This window comes from Lycium ferocissimum, chromosome 12 (genome assembly GCF_029784015.1).
Source record: "Lycium ferocissimum isolate CSIRO_LF1 chromosome 12, AGI_CSIRO_Lferr_CH_V1, whole genome shotgun sequence".
In the NCBI taxonomy this organism is placed as follows: Eukaryota; Viridiplantae; Streptophyta; class Magnoliopsida; order Solanales; family Solanaceae; genus Lycium; species Lycium ferocissimum.
Window position 1 is genome coordinate 17,564,710 of NC_081353.1, and position 19,075 is coordinate 17,583,784.

The window sequence follows — 19,075 nt, forward strand, 5'->3', positions numbered from 1 at the left end:
CATTGTGGGATTCAACTGGGTATGTTATTGTTGTTGGTATTAGAGCGGGATTCATCCCAATTATTGTTTCCCGATAGTAGATCCAATATTAAAAATTGCCCACGCACCATATGTCCAGCCCTAGGCTTGAGGTGGGTGTTAAAATATCTCACATCGGTGGTTTAAGGTATGAGTGAACTCCTTATATAGACTTAAGCAATCCTTCCCTCATAAGCTAGCTTTTGGAGTTGAGTTAGGCCCAAGATTCATTTCTTCACAATTTTGTGTTTGAGTTCCTCTAGGTGCAAATTCACGTTTGTCAGGAAGCTCTTTGCCCCTTGAATATGAATTTAATCGGGCCATAATGCAGATGCCAGACATTGGATGGGAAAAAAAGACATTTTTTGCACAGATTTTCCTTCAAAGGCGTTTGTATTTAACTTTTGTCCCTCAAATTGTTGGTCTTTAATTTTTGTCGCTTAAACAGGTGGTCGAAAATACCTCGAGGTTCTGAGTTCGAACTCTCGCTCAGTAATTAAAAAAAAAAAAAACATTCGCAAGGCAAGGCTTCGCGAAAAGTCTGTCTTAAGGCAGAATTTCCCTTGCAAACTTTTACAAGGCGGATTTTTATTTTATTATTATTATTTTTTTTACTCTGCTGGAATTCAACATTTGATATTTTTTTTAACAGAATTCTTCAACTTTGCTACGAAATTTTACTTGGCGAATTTTTTACTGAGTTCGTGTTTCAACCTAGAATCTCGGGGTATTTTAGGCGCATGACAAATATTAAAGACCGGGAATTTGAGGAACAAAAATTAAAGACGACCCCGAATAATGGACAATCGTTCAAATTGCCCAAAAAAATTCATTTGGCCGACATAATGCGATTAGGAAATGTCGTTTTTAATAGTAAATACTTGGTTATATCTTCTAGTTAGCTGATGATTACATGACGACTAAAACTATAATGAGAAACATATTTGCTAAGGTACCAAATTTCATTAAATATCGCTTTCATCTTTTACTTATTTTCTTCTTTGCTTCATTTTGGTGCCACATATAAAAGAGAAAGGGAGTGTTGTCAGTTGGTAGAGACTAGAGACTTGCTTTGCTTTTGCTTTGCTGGCTTTCACACCCCTTGACAGGCGCTAAACGTGTAATCTGTCCCTTATGACTCACAGCTCGTATTTTTACACATGTTTCCTAGCAATTTACACACAAAAGAAAGAGAAAAGTAAACTAAATAAGTAGGTATTTGTCAATAGATTCCAACTATTGTTCACTTTATTTTTGAATTTATGAAGTTTGAGCTATGTTTGGTTATACTTTTTGTAAAGGAAAAAATAAAGAACTTTATTTGAAATTTATGAAGATGAAGATGAAAAACAAGGTTTGAAGCAATTTTCCAAATCAAATTTAGAATTCAATTCGAAGTTGGATTTGAAATTTATAACCAAACAGTAATTATGAAATAAAGTAAAAAGTTATTATGAAAAAAGTGAATAATTCTAATGGCTAGAAAGGTCTTAAGAGTATCATTTCGTGTTCGCGCTTAAATGAGATAATCATAATCATAAACACTCTTGAGTTATTTAATAGCTGGAATATATACGTATTCTTATTTAGATTAAAAATTGCAATTTACTGTAAGTCTTTTTGTAACACTAATAAAAGTAAATGGAATTAGAATATCAATTTGCTACTATCTATAAAAGGCCTGCATCTAGTTACCGATTACAGAATGTGACAATTGGCATTAAATTCTTTTCTTTCTAGCGAAGCATATGACTAAAGAGGGGAGATAATATTGTTAAAAAGAAAGTAGAGAGCAGATTTTTATTATTATTATTTCATACTGTTGATATAAAATGGCCATCGACGATAGTTCTGTTCAGATAGCTATGAAGCTCAAGGGTTTCATTCATCAACCAAATAATTGAAAGTAATTTCTTTCTATGTTTGTGTAGTACATTTTCAAGTTTCCTTCTCCGTCTCTTGCACATATTCTTTATTTATTTTTGTTGTTTCTTTTATTTGTATAATCGACTCGAGACACATTCATATCTTTGTTTCAAACTATAATTTGCATGCAGCTTTATATTTTAGCAGTTTTTGGAAAGTTGAAGAAGAAGAACCAGAAGGAGGTGGAGCAACTCTTTTGTGGTACGTACAATATATATCGAATGTTCTTATTTTGTTCGTTTCATTTTTTTTCTTGGGTTTTGTTCATAATTGTTTGTCTATGAATATTTTTAAATTAGCCAATATGAGAAAAATGAAACCTTGATTTCATAGAATTTCCAAAATTACGATAGTAGTTTATGTTCGTGGTGGAAAATGCTATGTATATTTGGTTTTATTCTGCACAATGTCCTTATTCCTTTTCATTAATTGAAAGGAATATACTAGGAATTATAACTCTACACAACAATATATCAGCTAGGTGCATGAAATTTTGTTGCGGTTATTATTAGTATAATATATTAATTACACATTCAAGTCACTTAGAAAAAATTTAAGATAGTTTTATTTAATAATATTAATAAGTAATTATGCTGATAGTGTAAATTTTTATTATACTATCAATATGTATAACTTAAATTCGTATATAATATTGAATGGCGAGTACAAAATAATTAGTGTAACTTACATGCAACGGAAGAAAAGTCATCATAATGAAAGGGAACCAAAGTTAAGAAAAAAGGCATTGAGAAGTAATAATCTTAAACAATACTCAAACATCTCATCATCAACATCAAAAACTACAAAACTGAGTTTGTAAAAGCTATCTTGGCAAAAACTCAGACAAAATGCCACACAATTAACACTCCAAATAAACAATTAGTACTTTTGAAGAAACAATTAGATACGCCCTTTCTAGGTTGTCATTTTCAGTTAATTAAAACTAATTTATCGGAGCCAATACTCACTAAAATATAGATATATATATTCCTCTCCTAAACACGTAGTTAACCCCCAGAAGGGGAAATTAATATTTAAAGACTCATGTTAGTCATAGTCATGTGGGGAACAAACTAAAGTCCTTTATATGTGGGAGATTGTGCATGTGACCCATCTGTCTTCTATGGGCAAAGTCATATAGTCCACCACACTCTTTACGTAAAAATTTCAAGGGCAGCTTATTATGATATACAGTGGCGGAGCCAGGATTTTCACCTAGGGGTTCGAAAATATGAAGAAGTAAATACATGAAGAAGCCAAGGGGGTTCAACATCTACTATATATACATAAAAAATTAATTTTAATCTTGTATATACATTGTAATTTTTCGTCGAGGGGGTTCGGATGAACCGCCTGGAGCCTACCTAGCTCCGCCCCTGATGATATAGCATATAGTTATTTAAGTTGTGTTTGTTTTCTCACTATTTTTTTTATATATACTTATTTTAATGTACGATATTTAAAATTAGGGTTGACACTATTAAGTGTCTCGTCTGAAGTTACATATGAGTGAGACTCAGTCATTTTCATCTGAACTTCAGTCATATATAACTGAACTTCAATATAAAACTTTCTACATTGTATACGAAGTTAAACTCTAATCAAATTAGCTTTATGCATAATATATCTGAAGTGTCCCTAAGTGAACAAAATTATAAAGCTGGCATAAGTTAAATGACAATTATAATTGGATATTCGTACACTTCACCCATTCTTTTATAGTGGCGGTAAAAAATAAAATCTTGAAATCGTCTTAATCAAATATCTCAAATTCGAGTCTCGATTTTTTTTTTAATAAACATTTTCTCTTTTCATAAGTTTTTAATATATTTATATTAGTCAAATCAGTGAGTGAAAGTTGTAGGAAGAAAGTTATATAGTCACGGCATTTCTGTTATTAACTTAAAAAGTTGTTTTATTTTTTATAGTATAGTCTTTTTCTTAATAATTAATAATGTTATGGAAGAGTCGTAGGTTCCTTAAAGATTGGGATACCACGTATCCTTCAACGTGCCTCCATTTTAGGACTTCCCTCAACATACAAAAAAGTAAATGCCGCGTTCTTTTTTTTTTTTCCTTTCATAAAAGAAAAAGAAAATATATTTTACTCCAAAATTCCATCTTGAAGAAACAAAAAAAAAAAAAAAACGATTAACTAGAAATAAAAAAATATAAAATCTCATGGAATTTATAAGCAAACGCGTTTTTAGGAAAATATGAAAAACCATGTCGACTAGCATGTTCCACTCTGATTTGCCTGCTTCATGAAATAATGTTTAATGAATTATCTATTTGTTAATTTAATTTATTATAAATTCCAAATTCATATCTTATTTGCTTCCCATTTATGGGATCCCACTGTGTATGTTATTGTTTTTGTATCTAATTTGTTCGTAAGTTAAATTCATTTTAACTTTTATTGAATTCAAAATATAAACTATATAGATGCGTGTAAAAAATAAAAGCCTATATAATAATTGTATGGTAACATATATTTCTTTTTTCTCAAATAATTCTAAAGGTAAATCCGAATATATTACTTCTGACAGTTAAATTCCTTACAATTAAATTTCCTCGTATTCTTCTTTTAAGACTCCAACAGATATTCATGACCCACCAACTTAATAAATTACTCCACTTTGTAGTATTTATTACTTATTCCTCATCCACTTTGTAGTATTTATTACTTATTCCTCACGCAACATATTGTACCAATAAATGGAATTTACTTACCTAGTACGTAGGTTACTTGAGAAAATAAATAATGACGGTAACCATCAAAATTATGTTGGAATAATAAGTAGTCCATCCTTCTTAATTAAATGTCTCGCTTTGTTATTAAGTGTGATTTTCTGATGCGAATCAAAATTAGTCGAGTTTCAAAGTGGATACCAAACGCCAAATTGAATAAAACAGAAAAAAGAAAATTACGGTAGCATCGCATTTCACTTTGCAACTATAGGAATTAATGGGGAAAAATTATAGGGTAGGAGCGTTAGCGGTAGGTTATTTGATGGCTTAATTAATTGACTCTTCTCCTATAAAAAATAATGCATGTGTAATTCGTCTGAGTTAAAATAAAACAAAAAAACTGTTAAAGTAGTTTTTGGGTATATTAATACATGTTTCATTTTACTATACAACACATTAATTTTTTTGTTACTATTAAGTTAATTATGCTGCATGATGTACGTTTACGTTATAGTAGGCTTTTTGGTTAACCTACGTTATAGTTGAAAAGCCGGAGTTGAAATTAGAACTTTATTAATGCAGTTAATGACACTATTTGAGAATAGAATATCAGTATATGAAAACGAAAAGAAAAGATATATATCACTATTATTATTTATTACTATATAGAAAACGTATAAATTAATTAAGCTCAGCCAGTAAACTGGTCCCTTTTGTTCATAGACTAAAAAATACTTTCTTCTATCCCAATTTATATAAATTTATGTAATGGTATTTGACTGTATATGAAATTTAATATAACAAATAAGGAAAATTTTTCGAAAATAAATCATAGATACTTGTGTGAGCATGTATTACTCCTTATGGAGGGTAACATTGAAATGTTAAAGTTAAATATTACTAAATCTAAACTAAAAAGTAAAGAGTGAAGAATAAAATAAGACGCAGGGAGTAATATTTAGAGATTATAACAACAATAATATACCAAAACAGTAATCCTACTAGAATATAGGGGTAAAGATGTAGAATCCTTACTCCTACCTTCAACAAAATATGTTTTATTATACTTAGCCATTATTTTAACTTCAAATTTTATTCATAAAACCTAAAATTTTAAAAACAAGTTCTTAGTACTCTTTTCCATATTTAACCTCAGATATCAATATTTTTTGACATGTCGACCAATTAATTATCAAACTTTTTCTTCTTGGCACACTAGGAAATTATGAAACGGGACCACATAGAAAATATCCAGAGAAGGTGATTTATTTTGAAAATTTAACCAGTAGTATATTAGTACTATATTTTGTCTGTCCCTATAACATATTTTTATTTTTAGTCTGTATAATTTTTTTTTACCCTTTTATAATTAAAAATAATTAAATTTAAAGTTTTCCTTTTATCTTAATGAAATAATTTATAGCCACATAAGTGTTTAAATACTTTTATTTTTTACTCCGCGTGAAAAAAAAATTACCTTTATATAATTAAAAATGACTTAACTTTAAAAAATTTCTTTTACCTCAATGAAATAATTTATAGCCACATAAGTGTTTAAGAGGATCATGAATTTCAATAACTTTAGTCAAACTTGCCACATTTGGATGAAGGACTATTATTTATGTGGTACCATGGGCCTCCACTTGTACTTTCCTTTAAAGTATATTTTGCATGCGTTTCATTCGTCTATTAGTTTATTAGGTAGTTAAATTAGTCACATAAAACATATCAACTTGTTAAAAAATACGCATCAACCACAAATAAAAATTATCTGAAATTTTACAGCTTATTCCGAGAGTTTAGATCTAATATCCTGACAAATTTAAGGGACATCTATGTATTAGCCTTCAATTTAAGTTTAGTAACTTTGTTTTTTGACATGTCGACCAATTTACTACAGGGACCACATAGAAATATCCAAAAAGGCAATTTATTTTGAAAATAATTATGCTTTTTATGTTGCGTGTGCTATTCTACTAGTACCTTATTGTATTGCTCCCTCTCGTCTAAAAAAATTTGAGATTAAGAAATTTAAGAAAAAAAGGAAGACTTTTGAAACTCATGGTCTAAAAAAAATATAACATTAATGTGACTGTAAATTATTTCATTAAGAGTGAAAAAAAAAATTTCAGTTAAATTATTTTTAAATATATAAATGTATCATTCTTTTTGACACAAGCTAAAAAAGAAAATGTATCACATAAATTGGGACAAAAAAATAACAAGTTTAGGAGGCTACCTGTATTAAGTTGAAAACCAATTAACTATAGGGCCCACATAGAAAATATCCAGAAAAGGTAATTTATTTTTGAAAAACTAACCACTACTATGCTTTTTATGTTGTACTATGCTACCCTACTAGTACGTTACTATATTCTCATTATCGTAACAGAAAATTCAAAAATAAACTTTGCTTTCAAACCACTATAAGGACCCGTTTGGCCATAATTTTTTTTTTGAATTTTTTTCACTTTATTTAAAAATTAATGTTTAGTTATAAAAATTTTGAATAAAATTAGAAATAATATTTAAAATTTAAAAAATAGCCAAAATCTTATTTTCACATTTTTTTCTTCATATTTTTATAGTCAAACAACTAAATATCATTTGTAAAAATAATAATTAAATACAACTCCAACTTTAAAATTCAAATTTCAAATAAAGTGAAAAATATTTGGTTTCCATGGCCAAAAGTCTTCTGACATTTTCTTCCTTCTGACATGTCGACCAATTCACTATAGGTCCACATAGAAAATAGCCAAAAAAGGTTCTAATTTATTTTGGAAAAGCTAACCAAGTACTATGCTATTTGTGTCGTACAACGTGCTAGTGATGGATCAAAAATTTTCATTAAGGGATTCGAAAAATAAAAAAATAATGATAGAGATTTAAATTTGAAATCTCAAAGTAAATTTTGAACACTTTAGATCACTAAATCAACCTCTTTTTTTTATATTTGGGGTGTTTAAAATCTATATATATATAAATAAAAAAATACCTTTTGATATATAATGTAATTTTTTATCGGGCTGTTCGCCGGCGGGCCCTACATCCGCCCATGCTACTATATTGTCATATCGTAACAGAACAAATTCAAAAAAAAAAAAAAAAAAAAAAAACTTTGCTTTCAAAACACTATAAGAGGTCTTAATAAGATACACGAAGTTTCCTAACACTTTCCTTGTAAAAATGCTCGCAATTTCCATTGAAATTTCTTATCTCTAACTTTTTTGTCACATTGGTCACACAATATTGTCGGTTTCTCCACTACCGGTAAATTCTCCAACACGCTTTTTTTTTTTCTCTCACCATACACTCTCTTTTGTGGTAAAAAAAAAAAAAACAATTTAACCTCAGTTAATTTAATACAGTGAATACAATATAGTAGTATTATATAATATTAGTATGTGTTTGTTCTTTTTTTTAGATTTTGTTATGTTTATCTGCACATAGGTTGAATACGATACTACTAGTTGTGTTTTTTTTTTTCCTTGGTATTGTAAAAACTGTTTAATTATGGGTGGTTTGGTCGGTGTTTAGGCGATAAACCCTAGATTTTTTTCTTTTTTTTTTTAATCTGGAATTGGGGTTTATTTTATTTACTTTTAGTGTGTCAGATTTATATATTTGTTTGTTCACTTTTGGGTTTTATTTTACATGGTTTGAAAATACTGAGAAAAAAAAAATTGTTGTGAGATTGGGGTTTAATTTACTTTTGTGTGTGTGTCAGATTTATAAGGTAAGAAAAAAAAATTACAGTGAATACAATAGTATTATATGTTGTTATGTTTATCTGCACATAAGTGGTGATTTTGGCTTGAATATGATACACCTACTATATATGTTTTTTTCTTGGTATTGTAATTTTTTTTAGGTGATAAACCCTAGTAAAATTTTGCTAAAATTGGGGTTTATTTTACTTTTTTGTGTGTGTTAGATTTACTATATGTTTGTTTCTTTTGGTTTTTTTTTTTTTTTTTTTTTTTTTACATGGTTTGAAAATATAGAGAAAGAAAATTGTTAAGCTAATGGTTGAAAATGATACTAATTATGGTTGGTTTGGCCCGTGTTAGGCGATAAACCCTAGTAAAATTGGGTTTTATTTTATTTAATTTTGTGTGTGAGATTTATATGTTTGTTCTTTTTTGGGTTTATTTAGTTTTAGTGTGTTAGATTTATATGTTTGTTAAAAATTTGGGTTATGTTTTAGATGGTTTGAAAATACAGATAAAAAAGAAATTGTTGTGAAATCTGGTGTCATCTCTCCTGCGACAGTAACCGTGATGAGTGAAGATAATGGGAAAATGTCGCCTTATAGGCGACATCATAATGAGGATTTGGAAGCTGGGAGTAGTAGTAGCAACAACATCAATTCTGGTATTGCTGATTGTGGAAGTCCTTTTGATATTCCAAGAACTAAAAGTGCACCTATCGATCGCTTGAAACGCTGGAGGGTACGTCTTTCTTCTAATTATTATATCAATGTTTGTGTTTTTTGTTGTGAAATCTTATTTGGGTATTCCTTCATTATTTGTTTTATATGGGGTTTTTTTTTGGTATGCATTCTTGTTTTTCGATTTTTGTTACTATCTGTTGTTTCTTGTACTTCGGTTATCGTATTATTATGTGGTTTTTGTTGTGAAATCTTATTAAGGTATTCCTTCATTATTTGTTTTATATGTTTTTATTTTTTTTTGGGTATGCATTCTTGTTCTTCGATTTCTGTTACTATCTGTTGTTTCTTGTACTTAAATTAAGGTGTACTATTATGTGGTTTTTGTTGTGAAATCTTATTTAGGTATACCTTCATTATTTGTTTTATATGGGTTTTTTTGGCTTCCTCTTTGTTTATTTACTGTGTTAGTAAAACCATTGCTTATTTGGTTAGTTTATTATTTTCGTTTTTGTTTCAACTTGGTCAATTTTGAGGTTGCGTTTCGAGAATGCTAATTGTGTTAGTTTTCTGGTAAGTAAAAACTTACAATTTTAGAGGGTTTCAATCTATGTTACTCGGACTCTCTTCACTTTTGGTCTTTGTACCCGTGTCGACACGACATGGGTGTGGGTGTGGGTCTCGGATCCGTACCCGATTTGGTCAACCGATTTTGGATACTTTGACTAAAATCGACGGAGAAATTGGGGACAGACTCAATGATTTCTTTAATCAAAATAAAAGCTAAGGTGAAATTGAAGAAAATGGATACCTTGTATAGAAATTTCTATGTCACTCCTTTTCCTTTTATCTCCTTCCTGGATTCTCCCTTAATCAATATTTTTTCCTCAAGTTTTCCACATAATATCTCATAATTTAGGTTTTATAACTATATTTTTTAGATATTTGAATTTGTTTTAGCCGAATCCCGCACCCATATCCATAACTGGATCCGAATCTTAAAATTTAGATCATGAAGGATCCGACCTCCAGATCCTCACCCGTATCGGACACTTGTACCCGAGTCCGAGCAACTTAGGTTTCAATTGATGAATCCTTTATGCCAAACTGAGAAAGTCCGTTTATCAACCATTGCCAAAACCCAAATGGTTATGGTGCCATCTTCATGACAGTTACATTGAATCTAAAATTTTATTACCAATGTGGAGTATTGATAGGGTAGCTCAAGCGGAAAGCACCTCCACCTCCAACTAAGGTTGTGGGTTCGAGTCACCAAGGAGCAAATTACCATATAAAAAAAAATGTGGAGTATTGGAGCTTTCCTGTTACCCAGTGTAACGTGGCTATCAATGTCCACTGTCCTTTATGATAGTATTATGTTTTTAAATTACTTCAAGGGTGATATTTCCTTCGTTGTAGAATCGATAGACACCAGTGTTGTCAAAGGCGCGCTTTAAGCCCTGAAGCGAGGCTCAAAACATGTTGAGCGCTTCGTCTCGCTTTATGTGCGCTTTAGTGTCGTCATCAAGGCTCTAAGACATACTTTTCCTTGCCATTGAGCCTCTCTTGAAGAGGTGACACTAAATGATTGATATTTCACTTTATTGTAATGTTTTTACAATTTCTTTGTCCATATATTTTTTATTCATGCTTACTATTATTAGTCTTGGACTAAACATACATATATTGGTAATTTTGCCCCATTGCGCTTTTTTTCACTAAAGCCCACGCTTTATTTGCGCTTTGGGCTTAAAGCCCCAGCTAACCTTAGAGCTTTTTTGCGCTTTTGATAACACTGATAGACACAACCACAGTGGTTAGACTGTAAATGAAGCCTATCCCAAAATTACGGTTTACAAAATGGCAGAGAGCAGTTTGTTTCCTGGTTATGTGAATCTTCTTTTGTTATGTTGTTTGTTGATGTGTTGGAGAAGTCTAGTGTTTTAGTTTTCTTGTTTCTTTGTCAGTTTGACAATTGCTGCATGCATGCCTTTTCCATTTATGAATATAATTTATTTATTTTAGAAGACTTGCAAACTGTGTTTCTTCTATTGGTTTAAGATGGGTATAAACTTTTGCTGACCTGAGTTATCTTTGCTCAGCAAGCTGCGCTTGTCCTTAATGCTTCTCGTCGATTTCGATATACCTTGGACTTAAAAAAGGAAGAAGAAAGAAAGCAATTGATTGCTAAGATAAGAACCCATGCACAAGTCATTCGGGTAAATATTAATCTTGAATATTTCACATGATCCTACAGTGCATTCAATGGAAGTAAATATTTTTTGTTCCTTTTTTTCTTTCCATTGAATCAGGCGGCTGTTCTTTTTCAAGAAGCGGGGAAGACAGTCAATGGTAAACACTTCCTGTTGCTACTTTTAGTCATTGAGTGAAAACTATGTTTGTGACAGCTCTAACTGTTTATCCTCAAAAATTGTATCCATATCTAAATACAGGAATGCTGAAGTAGGTGAACGATGAGTGTGCGGTAAATAAAATTGTTTCATGATTGTTTGTTTGTTGCTTCACTTGAACCAATATATCGGAAGTTTGTGTTCTCTCTTTCCCTGTTTGGAATGCTGATCAGATTTTTCTGGTGGAGGGAATTAATCTGTTATATCTTGTCTTTTAAATTAGTGGTGGAAACCGGCTGAAGGTGGCTACAGATATCCGTCAGATACCTTTCCAGTTTGCTTTATTATATCAAATTAAAATGAAGAAATAGCTTAAAAAGATGTAGCACAGTTCTTGTATGCTTACAGAAGCAGATTTGATTGCTCTTGGATAATTGTTGCTGCAAAGAATTTATCACTGGAAGTAGAACAATAGTCGAATGAAGGCGGATACTCTTCCATAATTACTCTCTAACTGCCACTGTTACATCTTTGCTGATAATTTAGGCTCTTTCACTTTTTAGTCTTGAAAGGTTTGCTATAGGAGCACCTTTTACCCTAGATTTACTAGTCGTATTTTGAACTGTTAGGTTTTTTTTTTTTTTTGGTCACATGTTTCTGTCGAGTACTATTTTGTCTTACATTTTTCTTGTTTTAGGGGATGGGCCTGTTAAAACATTGCCTCCAACTACTACCTCTCGTGGCGAGTTTGATATCAGCATGGAGGAGCTGACGTTTATGTCTAGAGAGCATGATGTTACTGCTTTACAGCAAGTTGGAGGGGCAAGTTCACCTTCAAAATCTTTAATTTTTTTCTTTTAGTCATACGAGTGCTGGATGAAGTAATAATCTATCTTTGCTATTTCCATTGTGCAATGGTGTAACACCAGGTTAAAGGGGTGGCAGAGAAGTTGAAAACAAATTTAGATAAAGGAATCGATGGAGATGAAGTAGATCTGCTGAAGCGAAAGAATGCATATGGATCCAACACATATCCTCGGAAGAAAGGAAGGAGTTTCTGGGTATGTGTTACAGTTATTACATCATTTAATGCCGTGATTTATTGTTGAGAATCAATGTGACATTATTTATCATCAAACATATTTACCCTTTTCTCCACTGTAGAGGTTTGTTTGGGAAGCTTGCTGTGATACAACCCTGATAATTTTGATGGTAGCCGCTGCTGCATCATTGGCGCTGGGCATAAAGACTGAGGTGGGCTGAGCACACATGATAATTTCTAGTCACCATTTTAGGATATAAATCCTACATTGGAAAAATATTTATTGAAATTTCAGTAGAAAGAATCTCTGTTCCTCTGTCCTTTATTGATATTGAGTGGAAATATAATTTGAAGATTCATACAACTGCAGCCGAGGGTGAATGGTATAGTCCTGTAGATCTTGAAGAACACAGTTGTGTTAATAAAATCTCCTATGTTCTTACCTATCAATAAAAGTTCTTATGTTCTTTGTCTTTTATGGGACTTACACATATGCAAAGTATATAGAGAATAATGCAGCAATATCCATTAATTTGTTTCCGTGAACATCTTTATTCTTTTTTCGCAACAATTTTTTGGCCTATTATGTCTTAACTTTTCCAGTATGTTTTGTCTTCAAACAAGCTATTTAATATCTGCTTGCGAGTTTCTCCTCCTGCTCTAATTTAAGCTTGCTCTGTTAGGGTATAAAAGAAGGATGGTATGATGGAGGAAGCATTGCTTTGGCAGTGATTATTGTTATAGTTGTGACAGGTACAAGGATTTTTGTAGCTATTTTATTTCAATAGAGCTCTTGACGTTAAACTTGTGCTTAATTTGGCTTTATGTAGCTATTTTATTTCAATAGAGCTCTTGATGTTGAACTTGTGCTTAATTTGGCTAGTATGAAGAATTGTGCAATTTCAGTCAACTCTTAACACTGGATAAGTTATTAAAAACATGGATTCGTTATTTATAGCCTGTTTGGCCAAGATAGAACTACAAGGTTAGTTGAAATTTAAATTTAAAATGGGAAAGACTCAGAGGCTGATTAGGTTAGTTGGTATTTAATTTAAAATGTGGAAGATTTAGAGGCTGATTGCTGATTATACTGATAACCGTAATTTGACATACATGTAAATCGTACATGGTGCCAGATGCAATAAGGTGAGATCACTATTTTGCACATTATACTGCAAATGATGTATAAGAGAGTTACTTGGTACCTTAAGATGCGAGCTCTAGATGAAACATTTCCTGCACTGGGGTATTTCATGCATAATTTAATATCTCCCTCCAAGTTTTGGAAGCTTGATTTCTCTTAGCAACCAATGCTTTTACAACTATTTACAGTTCCAGTATCTACCTTTTCATTTAGGTTTTCTTTTGATATGGTAACTTTTCATTTAAGTTTTTGTCAGGTACAACTGTGTCCATTTTGCAATCAACTTGTAGGATAAAAGACAACTCTATGTTCAGTGCCGATACCGAATTACCTAAAGCATTATCACAGGATCTTTTAGTAAGGATGCAGATGTTGTCAAGTCTGTGATCTCCGCCTAGTTAGACGGATGAATTGTAAAAGAAATTGTGGAAGGAAAATGAGTTCGGAGCAAATATTGTGTGCTCTTGATTAGTAGTTACAGTTACAACAATATCATTAACTGATTAAAAAGACATCAAAGTCTAAAATGCATTTACTTGTCTATATTTATTTTCGTGAAGTAATTGATGCAAGCCATTGCATTGAAATTATTTTAGCATCTGGATTATATATGGCCAATGAATAAAGCCTTAAAGTTCATTTTTTGCTCTCTGTGGTAACTGCACAAGTTTCCTGTATGCATTTGCAGCTGTTAGTGACTATAAGCAATCACTTCAGTTCCAAAATCTTAATGAAGAGAAGCAGAACATACAAATTGAGGTTTGTCTACCGTTTTCTGTCCTTTCTTTTCCTTCCCTTCCTTTTTTCTTTTAACATTCTGAGATTAATTTGCACAGGTCGTTAGAGGTGGGCGAAGAATTCCCGTTTCAATATTTGAAGTAGTTGTTGGTGATGTTATACCTCTGAAAATAGGTGACCAGGTCAGTTTCCTTTTCTTCTTCCTTTCTTGATGTTGTAAGTACGATCGTGTTTCTATGAACCTCTATTCGCTACATTGATTGCAGGTGCCTGCTGATGGAATATTAATCTCGGGTCAGTCTCTTGCGCTTGATGAATCAAGCATGACAGGAGAGAGCATGATTGTGAGTGTTTCTAGTAATCTCTTAGGTTACACTGCTGCAATTTCCTTGTTAACTGGTATGAATTTTGTTATCCAGGTTCACAAGGATCCTAATAAATCACCTTTTCTGATGTCTGGATGCAAAATTGCCGATGGCTATGGAACTATGCTGGTAGGCTCTTTTCTGCATGATGTCTGTGGGCTGAAGGGTCTACTTTGGTCTTCCCTATTATTAGACTTTAATTTCAGATATTCGAATGGCTTTACAGATGCCTGATTTTCTGTAAAAGACATTGTTAAATAAGCAAAACATTGGAAGGATTAGGGCCCAAATCAAGATGAATGGTTCAAGAGTTCATATAGTTGACCCCAACTTTTTTTGAGATTGAGGCATGCTAGATTTATTGATTGATTTGCAAATGATTTTATACACGTCATGTTAATTTCCAGGTGGTAGGTGTTGGAATAAACACAGAATGGGGATTGCTGATGGCAAGCATTTCAGAGGATAATGGAGAGGAAACACCATTGCAGGTTATTTGAGTGTAGAATGTTATGATTCTGCTGAATGATTTACATTCATGAATTCAATCTTTTTCTTTAATTCATTTTAGGTCCGTCTGAATGGGGTGGCAACCTTCATTGGCATAGTTGGGCTCACTGTAGCTTTAGCTGTTCTGATTGTCCTTATGATCAGGTAGTGCCAGAATTCAATTGACGCTGTTTATCCCTTCACCTTACCTCTACTGCTTCAGGAGTCTTTAAATTTGAGAATGTACGTACAGATTCTTTACTGGGCATACTTATAACCCAGACGGATCTCCTCAATTCACAGCTGGGAAAACAAAAGTTGGCAAGGCTGTAGATGGAGCTATAAAAATCTTCACTATTGCTGTATGTGCATTTTTTTATAATGACCTTTATGTTCTCTAATTGTTTGTCATCTCAAATCAGTGACCTGTGGAAACTGTAGGTTACAATTGTGGTTGTGGCAGTGCCAGAAGGACTTCCTTTGGCAGTTACCCTAACGTAAGTTCGGTGCTTCAGTTCTTGCTTCTCTTTTAGATGCCTTGTTAAACACAAAGCTGAGTATGGTTGTGAAGGTCATATGTATTGCTGGAGATCTCTAAGTGATTGATTAGTTTTGTTCTTCTGTTTATTGGTTTTTGCATTAATGTAATTCTCTATCACAACTGTTATTGAAGTAGTCTCTGACTTCTGGTCAACTATAATCTTGCAGGCTTGCCTATTCAATGAGGAAAATGATGGCAGATAAGGCTTTGGTAGGAGCAGTCATCTTTCTCTGGATTCTTTTATCAAGATTCCTCTGTGTTCTAAACAATATTTAACTACAGGTGAGAAGGCTTTCTGCTTGTGAGACTATGGGCTCTGCAACTACAATTTGCAGTGATAAAACTGGAACCTTGACTTTGAACCAGGTTCAAATTTCTAAATCCTCTTGTATTTTGTTTCCCCGCTTCCTCTCCTTTCTTTTCTCATTTCATTTTCCCTTCTCGGTTTTGGATGAAGGGCCTTTTTAAATAGATGTGATTTCTGCTTTTTTCCCCTCTGTAGATGACTGTCGTTGAGGCCTATGTCTCTGGCAAAAAGATTGATCCAGCTGATGATAGATCTAAAGTGCCTCCAACTGTGTTGTCTCTGCTCCATGAAGGGGTGGGACTGAATACAACTGGAAGCGTATTTGTGCCACAGGTAAATTAAAGAATTGTCCGCGTCGTTTAGTTGGAGCCTTGATGTGATTTCTATCCTTTTCCTTCAGAAGTTAATATAATTCGGGTAACAAAATGTACTTTTTATATGATTTCTTTATTGAGAAAAATACTTTTATATGATTTTCACAGGTTTTAAGTATCAAAGTCATTGAATATATTGATTTTGATTTTGTTGTAATGCTTTCTCCATCATATTAAGTTTTCCACTGTTACTCAAGTATTTTCTTTTAGTACTAATTGTATAATGCACAAGTCAGGCTATATATCTTGAGGTCCATATCATGCCAAATGGACGAGGGAGGGGTTATTTCCTTAGTTATGGTGTAAACAAGTAGGGTTTAAGTTATGATCTGAGGCTGAATCTACTAAGATGAGAGAGGGTTGACTATTCTTTTATTCCTTAGGTTTTGGTATAACACTAGCTGGTCCCAGCTGATGGTCTCAGTCAGTAGCATTTTTGTTTAAATGGGTGTTTATATTTGTTCTTTGAATAACTGAAACACTTTTGGTAAAGTAAATCAAGTTACTCTAAGGGTGTGTTCGGTATGAAGGAAAATGCTCTCTTGGAAAACGTTTCAGGAGGATACCTAAATAAGTGCGCTTCTTTCTTATTTTGTGTTCGGTACGTAAGAAAAAAAAAATATTATCCTAAAAGCATTTGTATATTATCTAGACAAATACTATGGGAGGTGGGGGTATGGGATGGTGGGCATGGGGGCTACAGGGGTGGGGTTGAAGATGAAGTGTGTTGGAGCGTGGGGAGGACACAATCAACGTGGAATGCCACTTGTGGAACTTGTTTTCCCTACTTCCCCTAGGGAAGTCATTTTCCTCATTTTTAAGGAACTTCTTGTTCTCCTAGAGAAAATGTTTTCCAAAAATTTTGACGAATCGAACATGGAAAAATTGGAAAATATTTTCCTCCCATACCGAACACACCCTGACACCTGACTCAGTCCAACGACATGTGCCCCTAGGGTCTGCTGATGATGCGTGTGTATAAATATTGTACTTATCAAAGAAAAAAGCAGATTGTTTGAGAGTGATCTGTCCAAGTAAAACAAGTGCTCAAGTACCTTCTTTGCCACTATGGAGGCCTTTGGCTCCTTATGGTGTGAATTCGTGTTATCTGTTAGGAGCCGTCTTACCGGTTTTGCTTTTTCATTTTGAGGGGATTACATTTCTGCATCTAGATAGAGAGAGAACATTCTGCAATCAAATATCATCTGCTTCCTCATTTTCTGATAGGGTGGTGGTGCTACTGAGATTTCTGGATCCCCGACAGAGAAAGCTATTCTCCAATGGGCTGTCAATGTAATTATCCTTTCCTTTATGCTTATAATAATGGATGTCTGAATTCTCTGAAGTAATAAACTGGTATTTTCTTCTACAGCTAGGGATGGATTTTGAAGCAGTACGATCAGAAGCATCTATTATCCATGCTTTCCCATTCAACTCAGAGAAAAAAAGAGGCGGCGTTGCTGTAAAGCGGGTAAGGCATTGCTCAATGCTGAAGCTTCTTTTCTTATTATATAATATGGCTAGTTTTTAGTGTGATTATACCTTTTATTTTTCTACTTGAGGATGTTACAGGAAAAGCAAACTAATAGAAAATTGACATACAATTCCCGTATCATCCTTGCTTCTGAATTATAGCCAACTGCTGTTTCTTGTCTTCCCAATTTTCTTTCTCCAACCTGCTTGTGAGGGGCAATCGCCGCATCATCTTGAAGAGCCAGGCTTATAATGTAAAAGTTGATTAAGCTTCGAGCTTTTATCATTCTGGAACTTGACTCGCTGGATATTTTTTCTAGTTGATGGAAAGCTTAAAGACCAAAAGTTGCTTAGGTGATGTTCCGAAAATCTGGTCCTTTTCAAAAAAAAAAAAAAAACTGGTTCTTTTATTAGTCATACAGATGACTCAAACAAAAACATTGCTTCTATGTCCATCTCTTCTTACTTGTCATAAAGAAGTCCATCTCTTCTTTGGGTGCTATAAGATTTTCTCGTGATAGGGAAAATGTCTAAAGCTATCTTGAAGGTTGGATGTTGTAAATTATCTCTTAGAGCTTTATGGTCATGGAGAAACCACCTTATTAAATTGGATTTGTATCTGAACAATGCATCGGGTGATACCAATGCTGTGTTTCTTGATTTGAAATGTAGTGACACTGCATATGTGGTTTGGTGATTTGCAGGATTCTGAGGTTCACTTGCACTGGAAAGGAGCTGCTGAAATTGTTCTCTCTTGTTGTACAAGTTTCATTGATGAGAATGGGTCGGGGGTTCCTCTCGGCGATGATAAGGTTTGTGAAAATGTTGGTCTTATCAAGCAGTTGATCTGTTAAAGAACTAAAATTAATCAATCACTAGCAATTTATCCTATTTTAAAACTGTGATATTTTCTTCTTCAGTCAATAATCACTCCGAAAATTTGTCATATGAACTACTAACCTAAAATTGGACACTTTAAGAGATAAAAGAATGCCATCTGCTGTAGGTTTTCTTCAATATAGATGTGATTTTTGCATGTTATTTTTTTGCATAAGATTCAGCATACTTTTACTGATCCGAAAAAGATATAGAATTGCTTTATAAACTTCAGCTTTAATTCTGAGTGTAAGTTTATTTACTGTCCACAGATGTCACATTTCAAGGAAGCAATTGGAAACATGGCTGCTTCGAGTTTGAGATGTGTTGCTATTGCCTACCGGCCA

The 19,075-nt window shown here is 32.8% G+C and overlaps 1 protein-coding gene across 1 annotated transcript in view; it reads left to right on the plus strand.

Moving 5' to 3' along the window:
• Positions 1–8,619: 8,619 nt before the first annotated feature.
• LOC132039085 (calcium-transporting ATPase 8, plasma membrane-type-like) overlaps positions 8,620–19,075 on the plus strand; it is a 13,176-nt gene continuing 2,720 nt past the window's right edge. Inside the window, exons 1-22 of the mRNA XM_059429630.1 lie at positions 8,620–9,089; positions 11,131–11,247; positions 11,341–11,380; positions 12,077–12,201; positions 12,309–12,440; positions 12,544–12,633; positions 13,105–13,174; positions 14,254–14,324; positions 14,402–14,485; positions 14,570–14,647; positions 14,723–14,797; positions 15,076–15,159; positions 15,240–15,322; positions 15,411–15,519; positions 15,599–15,654; positions 15,866–15,908; positions 15,981–16,064; positions 16,201–16,338; positions 17,607–17,672; positions 17,752–17,850; positions 18,557–18,664; positions 19,001–19,071. Of these exons, the coding sequence (XP_059285613.1) occupies positions 8,919–9,089; positions 11,131–11,247; positions 11,341–11,380; positions 12,077–12,201; positions 12,309–12,440; positions 12,544–12,633; positions 13,105–13,174; positions 14,254–14,324; positions 14,402–14,485; positions 14,570–14,647; positions 14,723–14,797; positions 15,076–15,159; positions 15,240–15,322; positions 15,411–15,519; positions 15,599–15,654; positions 15,866–15,908; positions 15,981–16,064; positions 16,201–16,338; positions 17,607–17,672; positions 17,752–17,850; positions 18,557–18,664; positions 19,001–19,071 (1,994 nt within the window). The 5' untranslated portion in view covers positions 8,620–8,918. The remainder of the gene's footprint in view (positions 9,090–11,130; positions 11,248–11,340; positions 11,381–12,076; positions 12,202–12,308; positions 12,441–12,543; positions 12,634–13,104; positions 13,175–14,253; positions 14,325–14,401; positions 14,486–14,569; positions 14,648–14,722; positions 14,798–15,075; positions 15,160–15,239; positions 15,323–15,410; positions 15,520–15,598; positions 15,655–15,865; positions 15,909–15,980; positions 16,065–16,200; positions 16,339–17,606; positions 17,673–17,751; positions 17,851–18,556; positions 18,665–19,000; positions 19,072–19,075) is intronic.